Source organism: Mercenaria mercenaria, chromosome 14 (assembly GCF_021730395.1).
Source record: "Mercenaria mercenaria strain notata chromosome 14, MADL_Memer_1, whole genome shotgun sequence".
NCBI classification, from domain to species: domain Eukaryota; kingdom Metazoa; phylum Mollusca; class Bivalvia; order Venerida; family Veneridae; genus Mercenaria; species Mercenaria mercenaria.
The window spans coordinates 9,896,732-9,915,584 of NC_069374.1; the positions used below are offsets into that span (position 1 = coordinate 9,896,732).

At 34.4% G+C, this 18,853-nt stretch overlaps 1 protein-coding gene across 1 annotated transcript in view; it reads left to right on the forward strand.

The window, feature by feature from the left end:
- The first annotated feature begins 5,780 nt into the window (after nucleotides 1-5,780).
- Nucleotides 5,781-18,853, forward strand: part of LOC123526354 (protein Wnt-4-like) — a 51,456-nt gene continuing 38,383 nt past the window's right edge. Inside the window, exon 1 of the mRNA XM_045305477.2 lies at nucleotides 5,781-6,882. Within this exon, the coding sequence (XP_045161412.1) occupies nucleotides 6,782-6,882 (101 nt within the window). The 5' untranslated portion in view covers nucleotides 5,781-6,781. The remainder of the gene's footprint in view (nucleotides 6,883-18,853) is intronic.

Consider the following 18,853-nt stretch of genomic DNA (forward strand, 5'->3'; position numbering starts at 1 on the left):
TGTTCAGCTAGGACTAAAAATAAAATAACAACTTTAAAAAAATATTGATATTGAATGACGTTCGATTTTCTGATGATTGATCGGGGCAAGACTTGCCTGACAGGACATATTAAATCAGTTTCCGGTTTATTATACATATTTGATAAAATTTGTCAAAATTTAGCCAATCAGAAAATTTATTGTTTTTATTCAACAAACTGGAGTAAAAGTGTTAGTCATAATAAATTATTATTAAGAATACAGAAATTTTAACATGGCGTCGAAAATCTTTCGGCGCCTTTTTGGCAATTGTTATTACATTTTATTATGAGACCTGAAAGTATATTTTAGGTGTTTTCTTTAGGATACACCATGTAAAACGTTTACATTTCAAGCTTTAATATGGAAGCAAATCAGGGCCATGTTGTTCGAAAGTTTCACAGATGATTAAGCTAACGGTCGATTCACTTTTGGGATTGTATTTTAGAAGACGAAAATTTAACCGGCGGTTATAGTTTACAGACAGTAGTATTCTTTATGTTTACAAGCACTTTCTGATTAGATCATAATATTTTAGAACAGAACATTAGTTTATTAAATAACTTATGTAGCCATCATATCTCGTTAAAATTGCGCACAAGGTCACAACCTGCTGGCGGTTGCGACCGAGTACAGACCAAGATCAAGATCAGCCTAAAAGTCTGCCCTGTTCGCTATTCAGTCTGTAAATTTTCAGTGAACACCCCTTTCAAATGTCCAAACTGAATGATAATCTAAGACCAGTCAATTTTAGAAACTGGGTAAATGTTAATAAACCACAACTAGCTTTACGCGACAAGGTGGTACTAAGGCATTGTGGTACTGAGTACCAAAATTCGCCAGAGTTGTGGTTAAGAATAACTAGTTACTACCAAAAATACGTTTGTCACATATAAACACAAATGTTTTGACACTCACAGTGCATATTAATTTACTAGAATACACAGTGGTGGGTGTGAGCTTTTGCAACCACGTTAGCATATACTTGTTTGTTTAGCGTCTGATGATCATGAAAGGCATGTCATTAAATCGGTTCAGAATATGCTTCCATGGTGTTGTCGAAAGAAGTCCAAAGTTTCAAACTATCCATCCGCGGCATTTCGCGTAAATTGGATGTTTTAATCACACCTTTTCACTAAGACAGTTTTCAAACTTTTCAAGATCGGCAAGTTTTTTTTTTTTAATTGAAACTGAAATTAAAGGTTTAATTAGGGTAGCAGACTGTCGCTGATTTCGCTAGGATAACGAGTGCAAGGGAAATAACTCCTATATGACGAAAAGAAAGTGCTATTCGAGTTATGCATTCGATTAAAGCTTTGATAAATCGTTAAGACATAAAATTATAAAATTGTAGAAAATATCTTAAATCATAAAGTGACAATACAATAATCGTAACATAAAAAAAATCTATATCAATTGTTTTATACGGAAGTGGGACTTGTGTAAAAAAAAAAGAAAAGATAAACGATTCTATGATTTTCTAAGATTAAAGAAATTGTTACAAAAGAAAAGAAAAAAAAAAAGATTCAACGGCAGGATATGAACCAAGATTACTGGCACGAGAAGAGAAGAGATCTGCTGTCGTCTGCTCTCTGTATTCTCTGTGACTTTTCATGGGAGATAACTCCTGAAGCTATTTAAATGTAGTGCAATAATGTCCCTTATCTTATCCATAGATACCAAACTTTGCTGAGATAGTAAAATGTTAAAACTAGAAATAAAGGAAAGGTTTTATCTAAAAAACGTTTATACTGTTGGTATGTAATTGCTTCTGAAAATAATTACAACACATGTATAATGTTATTTTTGGACTATAGATTTTTTTGCAGTTTCTGCAACAGTGCCATCGTATCCCTAGTGGCGTTCTTAAAATCAAATTTAGCTACATGTATATGCTTGCCAATAAAGTAATATTAATATTTTATTTGTCTGTAATGTGATATTTCTCATTTAGACGACCGCATTTAACTTTAATGATACCGCCTCAATAATCTGGTGGTACAGCCACCGCCTCGAGTGCGGGAGGTTGTGGGTTCGATTCCTGGCCGCGCCATACCAAAAGCGCGTGAAAAATGTAGCTTGGCGCTCAGACTGGCATTTCTTCTCTGATACCTTCAGGCAGAAATGAGGCGAGATTGATTAATATAAATTGTAGAACTTGTTTCACAACCTACCTAAAATAAATTAGTATAAACTAATGAATTTCGTGCACTTCAGAGCGAGGTTCTTTCGAGGGGAATAACCAGGTCTGTAGGACTACCGCATTAAATGTTTCACTACTAAAAACCGAAAACTTTTAAAAGGCCTTGACTTCTAAAGTGCACTGGTTATCAAAATAAAATTGGTATATTTCAAAGTTTACATATTTCGCTGACTTAAATGTTCTGTTTTAGTAAATTATCGTTACAATTTTGTCACTCCCTCACATTCATTGTTGCTAAAAATAGAATTTCATGATTACATTGTCAAATACTGCCCTATACTAATGATCATTTAATCATATGGTGAAACAATTAGGACTGTCCTTTCTTATCTGGAAACAGAATTTCAAAATTCGAATTTCTTTTGCCGATGTAGCAGTCTATTTAAAAGACACGATATTTCTCCACGGGAGTTAAAACAAATCTTAAGTTTAATATTATTCTGTTTTTCTCGTGCTATGGTTTAGGGACGTGGGTGGAAGGCAATGGTCTACATTTGTACATTTTGTAAAGAGTTTATCATATATTCAGGCAATGTAAAAAAACAGGCCTCTGCTGATTTACATGCAGCTAAATCAGACTGTTCACGTGCGCATGCCATGCATTGATTGGGCTTTGTGCACCATTAACCGAGACTATCGTAACTGCGTTCTCTCCCACTGACCATCGGTGCATATCATGACCAGCACGTGTACTTAGGTAACGCACGTGATCTTAGCGATTTTACTTTAAATGGTCGTTGCCTAACTTAGGTCGGTATGGTATAGGATTCTGGCGATGGTTGCTTGAATGGGTGTCTGTCCAATTTTTGGACATTTCAACAAGAAATAATATACTATATAGTTCATCTTTTAGTCTGAATACAATACTACCTCTGTTAACAGCACCACTGAAAAACGGATACCTATCTACAAGGGCCAGTATGTTTTTTCCCGATTAAATCAGTTTCATTGTAAATTTACGGCCTCTGTATAACAAACAAATTCAAATTTGTACTGTTCTTTAACTCGACGAAATTTACAGTCATTCGAAATCATCCCTTACTCCGTCTGCTGTGTGTATTTAGACTTCAATATCATTTATTACCTATTCATTATCTAAGAATAAACAAAACGCACATACCAACCACGGCAGACCGATTACTTTAGGGCGGCGAAAGGAATCATGACTTTACAAGATTTAAATCTTAATAAATTAATCAGTCTATGAATGAAGTTATTTTGAAGACAATTTTTAGATTTTACGGCCCGCTATTGTTTTTCTAATAATGCGCCAAGATTATTTTGAAATTTTGACTATAATTTTGATGGGATCAAAAGTTAACCAAAGCACTAAAACTATCTTCAAAACAGTGGTTTAAGAGCTATAACTTATTTTTTTTATAGCAAGTTCATTATTTAAGAAAGTTGAAAAATTACATGTTATCGTTAATATTAAATTTAAATCATTTGAGCCGTGCCATGAGAAAACCAACATAGTGGGTTTGCGACCAGCATGGATCCAGACCAGCCTGCGCATCCGCGCAGTCTGGTCAGGATCCATGCTGTTCGCTTTCAAAGCCTATTGCAATTAGAGAAACTGTCAGCGAACAGCATGGATCCTGACCAGACTGCGCGGATGCGCAGGCTGGTCTGGATCCATGCTGGTCGCAAAACCACTATGTTGGTTTTCCCATGGCACGGCTCATTTAATGTTTCATCTTTTTGCCAATTAAAAGTAATGCATGATTAAAATTTTGAAACATAGGCTCAACGAACATTTTTATACCAAATTAATTGTTTGTTGCATAGTTTAAGGTATTGTTTAATATATCATCCAGGCTTTAACTTTAACAATTCGATCCATCAATATAACGTATTCTGAATCACTTATGTTTAACACATAGCAGCTTACAGTGAAAATAGAGAAAGGAAAAAAAATCGTTTAATTCAAGAGTATGAACTTAAGAATGTTTGAAAAGATAGATTTGAGGTTGATCACAGGCGGAGAGTTCAAACGCCTTCAGTGTATTCCGTCATCAAATTTCGCTTCCGACGGGATAAGCATGGCGAGGTTACACGACGAAAACATTGTCACTTGTCGATTTTAGGTGTGTGTTCAGTAGATACTATACAGACACTATCCAAACTCAGGTCTAGACTACCCATAAACCATTGCGTCTCAGGCAGTCAATGAAACCTTTGGTAGAAGATACTACTTATACCATGAAAGAATCCGAGAATATCAAGATCTCTTCTGATACATAAGCATGCTAAAATCTCTTATCATTAGGTAATATCATCATAATAAGTATATTTTTATATTTTACTCTTATCTTCCATGACTGATACAATCTTAATGCATGTACAAAAATGTTCATTCGATTATTGCGATGACGCCATAACAGCTGAATGAGGTTCAATATTTTTTTTCAATAAAATTGTTTTTGTTTTTTTTTTCAAATTTAACCATAATTAGTTTCTTAAACAGCCAATCAGATGCTGCAGTTTTAAACGTCCGTAACTGGCTGGGAAGTGGATTTTCTTCCGGAACCAGTATTTAGTTTAGTTTATAGTAATTTGTTTTAGCTCGATTGTGATGAAAGCTTCAAGCTTATTGGGACCACTCTCGAGTCCGCTTCCTGGAAAAACTAGTACTGGTGTCATATGAGAAGTCATGGTCGTGGCCCCAGTGAGGCTCGAACCCACAACCCCTGGATTAAATAGGTCACGTTCAATGACTGTCCGTCAGAAAATGATTTAGTACCATCTAAACTAAAGTAAACTGTAATGAGATCTTTACTTTTTATGGTAACCATAAAGGCAATGACACACACACGCACGCACGCACGCACGCACACACAGAGAGAAAAAAACGACAATAATAACAACAACAACAACGACGACATGTAAACCTTAGTTTACAGTATATATCACTCAATTAGTACGTTCTATGACGGTAAATGAAGTTTGCTATCTGAAATTCAATAGTTTTCAGATACGCAGAAATGGATATGAATTTCAATGAATCCGCGACTTCTTGTGAAAAATATCTTCCGGACTAGAAAATACACTAAAGGCACTAAAAGCTTTATTCAACATTAAAAATGTTAGTAGAACTTTAACATTTTGTTGGTCGTATAGTACATCTCTAAAAGTCCCTTGAAACCGGTGTAAAATCAGTGTAACACAGTGAAGAGGTTAACGTATGCGTAAAGAAATTCGGAAGGATCTGGAAAAATCATCAGCAGTATTATTGCAAAAATAGTACTGAAACGTTAATGGTTGTTTAATGGCTGAGAAGTGTCGGCAAATTTGAGACGTCTGTCGTATTTTTTTTTTCATAGAAGAATGCATAACCGGACTATAAAAGTTGAGAGCCATGCGAAGTAAAATGTTTCTGGGCGTATTTTGACAATGTTTAAGTCTTTTAACCTTAATATAGTTCTGAAAGTGCACTTTTTCATTTTTATTTTATCGTATGACATATTCTATATGTTCGATTTTAATTTGGTAAACATAACAATTTAAACTATGAAATAATATGCGCGTTCGAAGATTTTAAAGTGATAAAATACTAAAAAAATGAAGTTTAATGAAAACATATTTACGGTCTCATCGCATGCGTTAAATATACCGAGTCAAATAAATATACGGACTACTTTTCGTCCATTTATGCATATACTCAGTCATGCGCGATGAATAAAGGCGTGGCTTAAAGGTGTGATGGCTATCGGGCTATGAAAAAATGACTTTTCCGAAAGTCAATGCGCATAAGTTTAGTTATCTATTTTGTACATTTCAACAACCGAAATACCGCTCGCTGATTAATACGTTTATAACGATAAGGCAGTCAGCATTTATTTTCATAATTTTGATGTTTAAAGATAACTACTTTTGAAAATGAAATGTGATTAGGACTTGGCTTTATTTACAGGAAGGAAAATTAATTAGATTTGATCAAGCAGAATGCGTTCGCTAGACATTATTTCACATCTGATATTCTAGAATATTGGAATTACGTACAGAGAAGGGTAATGTTTGTGTGTGTGTGTTTGTAAATGTATAAGAAATAATTATTTTTCGTAAAATGTGATTAAGATACATATCAGAATCTTTGGGATAAGCTTAATAAAAAAATAGCGGAAATTCACTTCAAAGAAACCGCAGTTGTAATTTATTCGAATATACTAATACTGCGGTAATGAAGATATTATTTTAATGACAGTCTTGTTAAAAAAGCGCAAAGAGTTCTTATATTGTGTGTGTTGATCATGTGAAAAGATTTATAACGTGCATATGAGATGAAAAAACTTGTACGAGATGATAGTTTTACAGACCTAGGATAGTAATCGCCAAAATGTGGGATTCTACTTAAAACGATCATTTCGGATATACCGTTATGTATACTTAAAATGACTTGAACATTGTTTCCGGGGCACTGGAATCTCAGTTAAAAAGTATTTGATGGTGCAGATCTCTTATGTATATAGTGTTGGAAAAAAGAGTGGATTTAAATAGTGTGAAAATGTGATACGTGAATTAAATCCATTTTGAATGTTTAATGAAGATTAAAGAGGCAAAATGCATGTATTGAGGATATTTCCGATCAACTTTACAAAGTTTTGTCTTGGGCTGTTTATTGTTTTCTGGTGTGTATTCGGGGCCACTGGAATCCGATGGTTGTAAGTACACTTTTTGTTTATTTTAATTACCGAAATTTTATATCTGAACAGTTTGATAGTACCATCTATCAGTGCTAAAGCTTCTATTTTAATCAGTTTGTTCGGCGGCGTTTGGTTCAATCTTTATTTGGAAGTCAGTTCCTTACGGCACGGAGATATAATTGTATATTAAAAAGAAAATGCGTTATTCTGTTTGAGGTGTTTAAAAATGACCAAATGGCTCACTTTAACACGACAAGTTACAAATATCGTCAAATATCGTTGACATATAGACACGAAATTCCAAAATATAAATAATAAGCAGTTTATATTTTTTCTCTATAATTATGTTGCTATGATCCGTTATTTAAGTTGTTATGAATTCATCCTACATCTTTACAAAAGCTAATAATAAATAAAACTGGCTTTATTTACAAAAAAAATATGACACAGAGATGTACATACATTTTAACAGTCGCTGGTAGGCACGAAGTTTCACTTTTACAAGTACACCACGCAAAATATATGTCAGCTTTTTAAAAAGTGCATAGATAAAATGACACGCTTGAATATCATATTCGAAATATACCATAACAATTTTGAAAATAAATTTAATCTAGCGATTTCTGTTAAAATAAAAAATACTCAAAAGATAAAAAGAAGAAAAAAAGAAGAAATGAAAATACCATATCTAACACTCGTTACCAGAGTGCAGAATCAGGTATAGGAACGGGACTCGAGGTTCCGAATGGCCTGCTTTACTTTGAAATAACCACATTTTGTTTAAATAGCATCCTCTTAGGATACTGTCTTTATAATTTACCAAATAAATATTTTTCTAAATACATTATTTGGAAAAAATTAAACCGATATAACACATATTATACCAGTGCCTGAAAACTCAGCGTTGAGTATTTTCTTCAAAGCACGTTGTTACGGAACACATGATTTTATACCCGACATCAAAGAGATCTGATTTTCCGATTGTTCATAGAAAACAGCTATCAGCTTCCTACGGATGCACTAGAATATATATATATATAAAATCACACACTATTAATCGACTTATTTTTGCTGAAGCCTTTTTTCGTCTGTTATTATATATATGGAAAAAAATACCTGTATTTTTCAACATTTTGAAGAGAGTAAAACTAAGAATGGCTAAAATGCAACTGTACACAATTTGGCCCAGATATACTTAATCATAATACATGATTTCCCATGAGTATTAAAAAAATGGTGAGAAAACAGAACATTTAACATTTTAGAGTCGGGGTCATGTGACCTTCAATACAGCACGTGTTGTTTTATTCTGGTCAGTTTCTGTTTATTTCGCCCTTGTTCGGTTTTCTAAGTATCCCAATTCTGGTTAAAGTGCTACATTTGCATGATCTGCTCTCAAATTCCCGAATTTTTGTCCTGTTCTGTTAAGTTCTACATGACCATGATTTTTTTTAAATATATTCTGTTGTGACCTATTCTGTTTTGTTCTGTTCTGTTCAGGTCTATTCTGTATTCTGTAGCTTCGTGTTCTTCCAAGCTATATTCCATTCTGTCCTATTCCTACATCAGGATCATCAGTTACTGGCGTGTAAATTCATTATACTGGTTCTGTTTTGCCTATGTCCACGACTGACAGAAATGTACAATAACAAAAAAAAAAAATATAATAATATTAGGTCATGTTATAAATGTTATAAAAACAAAATCATAAAGGCAGCAACAATGCTGTATAATTATAATGGTGATACGTCGAGACTGTAACAAAATAAACAAGTCTGAATAATCAATATTGTAACATATGAGCCGCGCCATGAGAAAACCAACATATTGGCTTTGCGACCAGCATGGATCTAGACCAGCCTGCGCATCCGCGCAGTCTGGTCAGGATCCATGCTGTTCGCTTTCAAAGACTATTGTAATTAGAGAAACCATTAGCGAACAGCATGGATCCTGACCAGACTGCGCGGATGCGCAGGCTCGTCTGGATCCATGCTGGTCGCAAAGCCACTATGTTGGTTTTCCCATGGCGCGGCTCATATATATATTTGTGTTTTATTTTGATGCCCTTGACTATTATAGCTTTCAGTTTTAATTTGGTTGATTGAACCAGTTTTTCTTGCTATACTGAGTGTTCTATTACAGACCTATGGCATATCTCTGTCACCTGGCAATGCCACACATTTTGACATTCAGACAGAAAACTGAAGTCAACTTGTATTAAGATATCAGAATGATTAAAGTACCTTAATATCATATAATATGTCGGTTAAATATGATAATAGTCACTGTTATATCACAAAAGTCGTAGAGATATCACAAACAAGCGATATAATGTTATTCAGACCGTGTATATATCATAAAGTCCTTTACAAATCATAGAAGACATGCTGATAGCATATTACATGCAAGGCATATAAAGTATGATTATCATACAAGCAATGCTGACATAATGTAAGGCACGACCATATTGTGCAAAACATTATCGTTATGAAAACAACGCTTACATCATGCAAAGCACGAAGATATCATGCAAAATATATCGATATCGTGCAAGCAATTTTCACATAATGTAAGGTACGACGACATTGTGCAAAACACACCGTTATTATGAAAGCAACGATGACATTATGCAAAGCACGAAGATACCATGCAAAATACACCGATATTATGTAAGCAATGCTTATATTATACAAGGTATGATGATATCTTGCAAAACGTTACGGCAATATGATGCAAGCCACACATATATCAAATCAATGCAATATACGCCGCTAATATGCATGCCACGTTGATATCATAAGTCACGACGATATTATTCAAGCTACATTGATATTGTGCAAGGACTAGGTTTGACGATGTCACGATGACACGCTGATATGATGCAAAATATGCTGAGATCGTGCAAGTCACGACGACATTATGCAAGCCACGCTGATAAAATGCAAAATACGCTGAGATCGATATTATGTAAGCTATATTATTATTTTCAAGGCTGGGCGATATCTCGCACGGCACGCTGATATTATGCAGGTCATACTGATTTCATGCAAGATAAGCTGAAATCATGCAAGCCACCACTCCTTTATGCTAGCCATACGATACTTTGCTCGACGATATCGTAAAAAAAGCTCTCTGATGTTAGACAAGACACGCAGATATGATCCCTGGTCAGTAAACTCTTTAAAAAAGTTAAAATTAAGTGACTATCTGGCTATTTCTTAATATTCATTGTCTGAACAACGGTCTGAACCCTTATCATGCTGGACACGATTAATTCTGCCGTTGCGACCAATGTAGATCATGTACAGCTTGCACATCCGTGAGTCTGATCATGGTCTGTACTGTTTGTCATTCACTCAGTACTTTTTTGGTAAGCACTTCTTTTACAGTTAATGGTGCTGTTCAAGTTGAAAGATGGACAAATTCATTATAGAAATTTAGCAGGGTAAGGGTTAATGTGTACATTACTTGGTGATGTGAACCTAGAGTAGACAAAATATAAATCTATCGTTAAAATTTCTATACCTTGTTATGAATCCTGTATGAAGTTTCATACTTCAAAAATCAGATTCGATCTTTATTTCGCGTGAATGGATTTCTAATCTATAATCAAACAGTCTTAACACATAGCTGACTCTGATATAATTACACGCGTTTTCTGCAGCAATGAGAAAATTAGAGGGTAAGACATAACTTTTGTTTTACTTTTTTCTTTCATCTAGTAATATATGACGCCCATTTGCTCATATCCCCAGCAGCTGTTTGGACCGTATCTTCATTTTCTCACCATATTTTAACGCCGCTTGTTCATTGTTTACATATCTTTATACCTACACAGACATGGTCGTTTTGTATTAGTATGTTTTACATTCTTTTTTACATTCGTTTCAAATGTAGTATCTGGACAAAACAACGCTTACACAGTTGGCGGTCATACACATCTGAGATATCTGTTTTGCTTTTTTTAATTGATGCTAAATTTTAATTGAAGAATTTTAACTTACATTCCTTTGAAATATTAACGGGGAGTGAGGTTATGCGGAGGATGTGTGTGACTGGGTCGGTGTGGGGTCGGTGGTGGTGGTCACATGTTAGTGTGTGTCCACTTATGTATTTACATGTATTCATGCCCTTGAATCGTCTGGTTAATGAGTAAGCATTTTAATGAATCGAAGCACGGCTGAATGTCCCTTCTGCGGCTACATACATAATCCTGTCCGGTTTTTCTTTTAAGAATAATAAAACGTGTCAGATTGTGCTTGATTTTTGTTCGTATAGGCCGTGCAGTAATAGTTTCTCTCTGTAGAAAATCCGGAAGTAGAAAAAAGAACCAGATTTTTAGGTCTTATAATCAATCCACCGCTAAACTATCATATAGATATTGTTGAAATTTAAGATTGGTTAATATGGTCTTTGTTTATCTATCAGATGAGAACGTTTTTAAAGAAGACTAAATTCTTGAATTCTTTGAATTCATTAAGACAGGGATCAGCGCTCGCACTTCCAGTATTTCTGAGCGAAGTCTTTCTATCCTTGCTTTGATTGATGCTTCCACTTACGAAATGGAGCATTCTTTCTATTATTAAATTACGTACTTATATCTATATATACTTTAAAACCTCTCGAAAAACCCAGTTTAACAAATGACTGAATGATCGGGGATCAGAGTTTTAAGTACTTAACGTTATTTACGTCAGCCAGTTCTTATTTCATTTTCATTGATCGAGTTCTTGTGAATTTTGTACCCAATTACTTCACAAACCCCCGCAAACTATGAGCTATGAAAATGTCAAAAATTATCAAGCAGGGACTTGAATCCAATAGTCTTGTCTCCGGACCCGACGGTATAATAAGTTAAAGATTGTATATGCTAGATTACCATCATATTTATGCTATTAAGATCAAAGACTTATCCGCATATTATCTGTATAACTCCTTAATTACTTGAATTTCTTGAACAGTCCAGACTTATTAGTGCACGTTCACTTGGTAGCGCACAGTTCAGACAATTTAGTGTGCGTTCACTTGGTATCGCACAATTCATATATACACACTAGGTCACTAGTGCACGCTCGAAAGGTATTGCACAATTCAGACAATTCGGGCACATTCACTTCGTGTCACACAGTTTAGACACATCCAGGCACTTTCACCTGGAACTACACTGTTCAGACATATTAGTGCAACTTCACTTGTTACCGCACAGTTCAGACACACTAGCGCACTTTCACTTAGTACAGCACAGTTCAGGCAAATTCGTGTACGTTCACTTGGTACTGCACAGTTCAGACATATAAGTGCACGTTCACTTGGTACCGCACAGGTCCGACTCTCTTGATACGGCACAATGCAGACACATCAGTGCATTTTCAGCTGGTACTGCACAGTTAAGATCAATTAGTGTATGTTCACTTCTGACACATTAGTACACGTTCACTTACTACCGCACAGTTCAGACACATTTATTGCACAATCAAGGTATCCTCCTCACCCGAGTGGAAGCTCGGACGCAATGGCCCAGTAGTAACACTGTCTTACTAAGAAACTAGTGGTAGCGAGTTCTAGCACCCGCTCCTCCAAAAAAATGCAGACATTCAGATAAGAGTCTCGTGTGTGGGTGCTTTACACCTGACACTCAAAAACACAGAAACTCCAGGAATTAGAGTGTTTTCTTGATGTTGCACCATCCTTTAACAAAAATTACTAACATTACTGTGTAGTGGTCCATAATGGATTAACTGCGGCGACGACTTAAATACGCTTGAATGCAATAACACACATAATGCGCTACAACTTCCAAAGAATGAATCATGGGTAAATTACAGTCTTCAGAAAATCATCACGGAGAAAATGTACGTCTAGTCCTGGATCCGAATCTTTAACTTCTTGTTTTGAAGCCCTTTTCGTCTCCTTCTGTTGTAGTTCTGTCCAGTTGCAATTAAACGGACGGATGGGACATTTTTAGCAGGAAACAAAATATTAAGTATTCTAAGGTATATAAAAGTCTATCTAATGTCGTTTTACAACGGCTGGTTTAACGTGACGTTTCACTAACTTACTCGGAATAGGGAACCTGTTTCGAGGAAACTGTCATAAAACTGTTGCAATATTAATTATTCAAATTAACCTGTATGACGTGATATGGGCCTTTAACCTGCCCTAAATTACCCCAAATTTCATCACTTTCAACAGATATTCACATACTTTTGTTGTTTACTTCTGTTGAATTATGGAAATTGTAAATATGCAAACAGACGGTCGCTCCTCGAACATCAAATAAGACGTCATTCAATACACTAACTCGGTGCTGAGATACTGGACCTAATATCAATGAAAGTAAACCAGAGTCATGAAGGCTTATCATTCATAATGATTTATAGGCAATATTAATCTACGGTCAGGGATTTGATTGAAAGCGAAATTGCATGGGGGCATATACAAATCTCTTCCCAATTCCGACTAACGTATAATGTTAGATAAATAAATTAGGATATAATAAACTGTTAGTGGAAATAGCAATTTCTGATAATCTCGTCTACCATTTTGAATCCTCGTAGAAAGACAGAATTGTAGTTTTCATATTTATATTTTAAGTTAGCTCTGTTGAACCGTTAATTTCACAGAAACGAATTCTTTAATAGGGGTACTCAAATCTGTTACATATTCGTGCGATTTTTGAGAAATACTCGCACGAATTATTCACAAATGTAAGGAATTCATTTCTGTGAAATTCAAATTTCAACATAGCTCGGTAGTGAGCGTGTTCGATCCCCGGCCAATGCAAATGTACTCTGTGAGGAGTCTACCAAAGATTAATAGTCCGAACATTCATGTGAGGAAGCTGTGAGTTAGTTGAGGAGAACAGATTAGTTCTGGTACGCATAATGACGCGAAACCGCCAAACTTCTTACCGCAACACATTGCTGTACATTTATCAAGATATCTAAGTTAGAAGTTTCAATGTTTTTCAATGCCTCTACTCAGCTACACTTATTAAAGGGATGTAATAATAAAACTATACTTGTATTGTCTTAGAGCTGAATCAATTCTCTTAGACAGCTCTAGCCGAAGATTAAAAAAGATGAATATACAGTTTCTGTACAAAGCTTTGTTGGATTATACAGTACGAAACGATCCTTTGTGCGTGTAATAAATATGATCGTATTTTTCACATAACCTAACAATCTTCACATTTTCTGTGATTTTATTTTATCAAGCTCACTTTGTTTTTATTTTATTTCAAAATAAAGTCATACATTTTTTTTCACATTTCAGTTTCTATTATGATGTTATAAGACCCGATGATATATTTTATCTTATCTACTCAGAATTTGAAAGATAGTATGTTGATAAAAGTAGGGGATAAGCCCTGTTTCTTATAAGTTCATACACGCAGTTTGGCAAACACAATTTTGAAATTGATGCAGTTTTGGAAACAGATTTTTAACGAATAAGTATCTTAAGGCAAAGCGTTAGGGAGACTATAGCAAAAAAAAAAAAAAAAAAAAAAAAAAAAAAAAACCCCCCCCCCCCCAAAAAAAAAAAAAAAACAAAAACAACAGAGTACACATTACAAATGCAACTAAATATAATATTAGAACATACGAAGTTTACAAGAATTATTTTAATTTATTTTTATTACCATGAAAGCTTTTGACTTGAAAAACTTGAAACACTTATTATCTATCAAGGTCTACATCAGGAGAAACAATCTCCATAACTATGTTTGAATTTTGACAGAATTATGCCCCTTTTTAACTTAAAATTTTTGCTTAAAGTTTTTGATAAAGTCAAATATCTCTGTTACTCTTGAAACTAAAAATAGTTATTTACTGTCAAAAGTCTACACCAGGGGAAACAATTTCGTAACTCTGATTTGAATTTTGACAGAGTTATGCCTCTTTTTAACATAGATTTTTTTTTGTTAAAGTCTTATAAAATTTTTACTGGTAAAATAATTCAGAGCCAAGCACTGAGAAAAGTCGAGCGCACTGTCTTACGGACAGCTCTTGTTTGCACTAGTGGTTTCTGTGTTGTGGGTCCCAGTTGCAATGGAGCATTGTCACAGCTAATATAGTCTCTTATAGCATTACTTATAGAGCGACTATATACTTAGTTTCTATAGGTATAATTGAATTGTAACCTTACATGACTGTATAGATGAGACTCAAATAAAGAATAAAACTGTAAATGTTTTTTTCGACATAAAATATCCGGAAAGATTACACAGTGTAGTTATTATACTTTGGAGTTATTACACAGTGTAGTTATTACGTAGTAGAATTATTACCCAATGTAGTTATTACACTGCTTAGTAATTAATCAGTGGAGTTATTTCACTATGGAGTTATTACACAATGAAGTTATTATAATGTGGAGTTATAACAAAGTATAGTTATTACACAGTGGAGTTATTACACAACAGAAATATTAAACTGTGTAGGTATTGCACACGAAAGACTCAGATAAAGTCATTTGAAAATGTCATGTGATTTTCGTGCAATCTCTAATATTTGTTTAACCTTTATCAAGCTGCCGGCAACTGATTCTGCCTTTGCGGCCAGTGCAGACCAAGATCAGCCTGCGCATCCGTGCAGTCTGATCATGGTCTGCACTGTCGCGAATAGTCAGTAAATTTTCAGTGAACACCCCTTGAAATGATAAACGGTTTTGCCCGAATTGAATGATGGACCAGTTCATTTTAGTAAATTAGCAGGGTAAAGGTTAAAGAGCAGCACATTTAGCATTTAAAGAATCGTATATTGTATGGCATAAGTTTACCTATCTTCTCTAGACATGAGATAAATATTTAACATTTGCACAGTGGTTTTGACTACCGTATTACATATAGACGATTTGCATCAAGTCAAGTTAATATACTTTAAGATATATCTTTATTTGATCCAATAGAATTAACTGATATCTCACAGCTGAGAGAAATAAACAGCACTACTTGTCTGTTGTTATCAAAATCTCCATTTTGTCAATGATCTACTAGCTCTGAAAATTGAAATAAAGCAACAGAAGTTTTTATAAAGAAAAAAATCTCCAGTAAACGAATTTTCAAAAACTAATGCACGAGATCCGAAGGCTGGAGTGCGTTATTTTTCTTGGATCCATATTATTTTTTCTCCAATACACAGTTTTAAAATAAACCAGTTATCCATTTATGTAACCTTCTCCTTTTTTTATCACCAGAACATAACTTAAACAAACAAAAAAAAAAGAAAAAAAAAAAAAAAAAAAGAAAACCACCGTATTTTTAGACTGGACTTCAAATATCCATTAATTTCAAAAGCACTTCGTCGAATTTGACCATTGGAAAATTCACTGGGTATAAGATGCTTAAAAACACAAACAAATCGAATTTCACGTGCAATGCAGTGATTGAACCACATTTGTTGTGTTCAGTTGGTAGGGAGATTGCAAGGTTGACGATTCAAATTGTAAATGAGCGTCTGTGTTTTTCTCTCTCTCAAAACACGTGCCTTGTTCAGATATTTCTGAGTCTTATGAACACTAACGGTCAAACCGAGTCTGCTATTACTTTGCTTGGTTGCATGTTCTATACTTCACAGATTTTATTACTTATTTCAAATCGCTCAGTTGCTATAAATTTTATTCCTCTGATTCAATAGACCTATCTAAGACTTAAGTCGACTCAATATTAGGTCATGTGGCGACATACTAGCTTCTTATGGTAGAACCACCGACCTATCGGCGTGACGACGACGATGATGATGGTGATGATGACGATAATGATGATGATGATGATGATGATGAGGATGCAGCTGCAGCAATTTTAGAACGATCGTGATATAATATATAGTAATTACAGAAATTAATAAAAATACCTGTTATGGCGATCGTCACAAAAGGTATAAATATTTTTTAATCTTTTTTCGAGATGATGTTTATCCTATGCAGAAGAATATTAAGCTGTTGATTTTTACCAAAATATGTAGGTCATTTCTGTTAAGAGACGCATACTTTATCATTTAAAGTTCTGGATCTCGATGCTTGCATTTCTGAACAAATCATAATAGTTTTCTTTTGTAAAACGAATATCTCGAGTATTATTTTAGAGTTCATAAAATGTCACGATTCAATGCTGCTCATGAGACGCCAGTTCCTGGACCTTTTAACGTGACACCGCACATGTTAATGATGAGTTATCAGTACATTCTATATAATGCTAAATAATTTTTTGTACGTTTCACTTAACTGAGAGGCAAGGTTTTGCAAAATCTGTTTTGATACAAACCTGATAGTATTTCACAAAAGAACATTTCAAGACGCATGAAAAGTTTCATACACATTTTTTGTATATTTACGTAAAAAAACGCTATATTATGCAGTCTGTTGTAAGGCCGTAAGAAAACAATAACTCGGGCAATCTTTTAGATCCTCGATAGTGTAAATATTTACCCTTAAGCTAACAAACACGGTGTGAAAACGATCAAAATTACCTGTTTTATGGAAACAATTTGCCATGCATCACATCGGATTTCGTTATTGATCGACTTGTAAATGCAAAAGTATTTTTTTATAGTTAATTAGTCAGCTGTATCCGCCCATACTTTGTTTTAAAGTGTGTTTTATTCTTCAATTAATTAATTTGAATAAATCTTATCTTTTACAACTTCAGCTGTTAACATGTTCGTATTTCGTTTTTATCGTACTAGTATATTGGTATTAGAGAGGGTGATGTATGCATATACAGAAAGTTATTTAACTCCTTTTTTTAGTTATCTGTAATACATGTACAGTTTATTCTGTGTAAATACTAATAATGAAGCTATGAAATACACATGAAAAGTGGGCACAGAGTTCTCGGGTAGGAGAATAAAAAAAAAACACAAAAAAAAAAACAACAACCCCGAATGATTAGAAACATTTCTGTCTCTCTGATTTTTCTTTTCGAATTGACCACGTTTTATGATAATTTAAAGACTTTCACAGGTTGAAATATTGCAATATTTTAATTTATTCACTCTGTGTTTTATTATGCACATTACATCTACGGCTTGTTTAGTAAAAGTATGTTGTCTCTCTACGCGTACGCATACGAAATATATACAATAGATGCAAAGTTTAGAGAGAATCGTATAAAAGAGGGCATCTCAATCATTTTACCTGGTAAGATATCACATATATTTTGGTTTCGTGTATGATTTGAACAACTTTCAAGGAAAAGAAAGAACAATGCATTTTTGTCTCGGTATAATACTGTTTAATTAAAAAAAGCAGAGGTTTATCGAAACATTTGTTCTTTACTAAGATTCTTGTCATAAAATTGTGTATAGCTAAAAATTAACACGAGACTTATACAAATATTTACCGATATCAAATGTTTTAACTTTATATGATTATATAAAACCTTTTTTTATTGTTTCAATTCTAAAGTTAAAATTTCAACTCATGTGTGTGTGTGTGTGTGAATGTTAAGCGACATCAAATGTATTGCAAATTTCACTTGATTTTGCCTGTTACCGCTATTATCCATAGCAAATCAAGTGTCAGATTCTTCCACTCCCCTATGATATAATACCCGGAGAGATACATGGGGCAGGTACTTCTACATCCCTGTGATGTAATACCCTGATAGATAAAGGGGCAGGTACTTCTACACCCCTATGATATAATACCCGGACAAAGACATGTGGCAGGTACTTTCACCTTCACGCCCTATGATATGATACCCTGATAGGTACATGGGGTAGGTACTTCAATGCCCCTAGGATATAAGACACTGAGAGATACACGGGGCTGGTACTTCCACGCCCCTATGATATAATACCCAGAGAGATACATGGGGCAGGTACTTCTACGCAACTATGATATATTACCCGGATGGAAACATGGGACAGGTACTTCAATCATTATTATTATTATACCAGATTTATATAGCGCTCTTTTCATGTTAAACACGTTCAAAGGCGCTTTACATATAGCAAACGCAGCCACACAGGGCGCGAAATTCATTCTC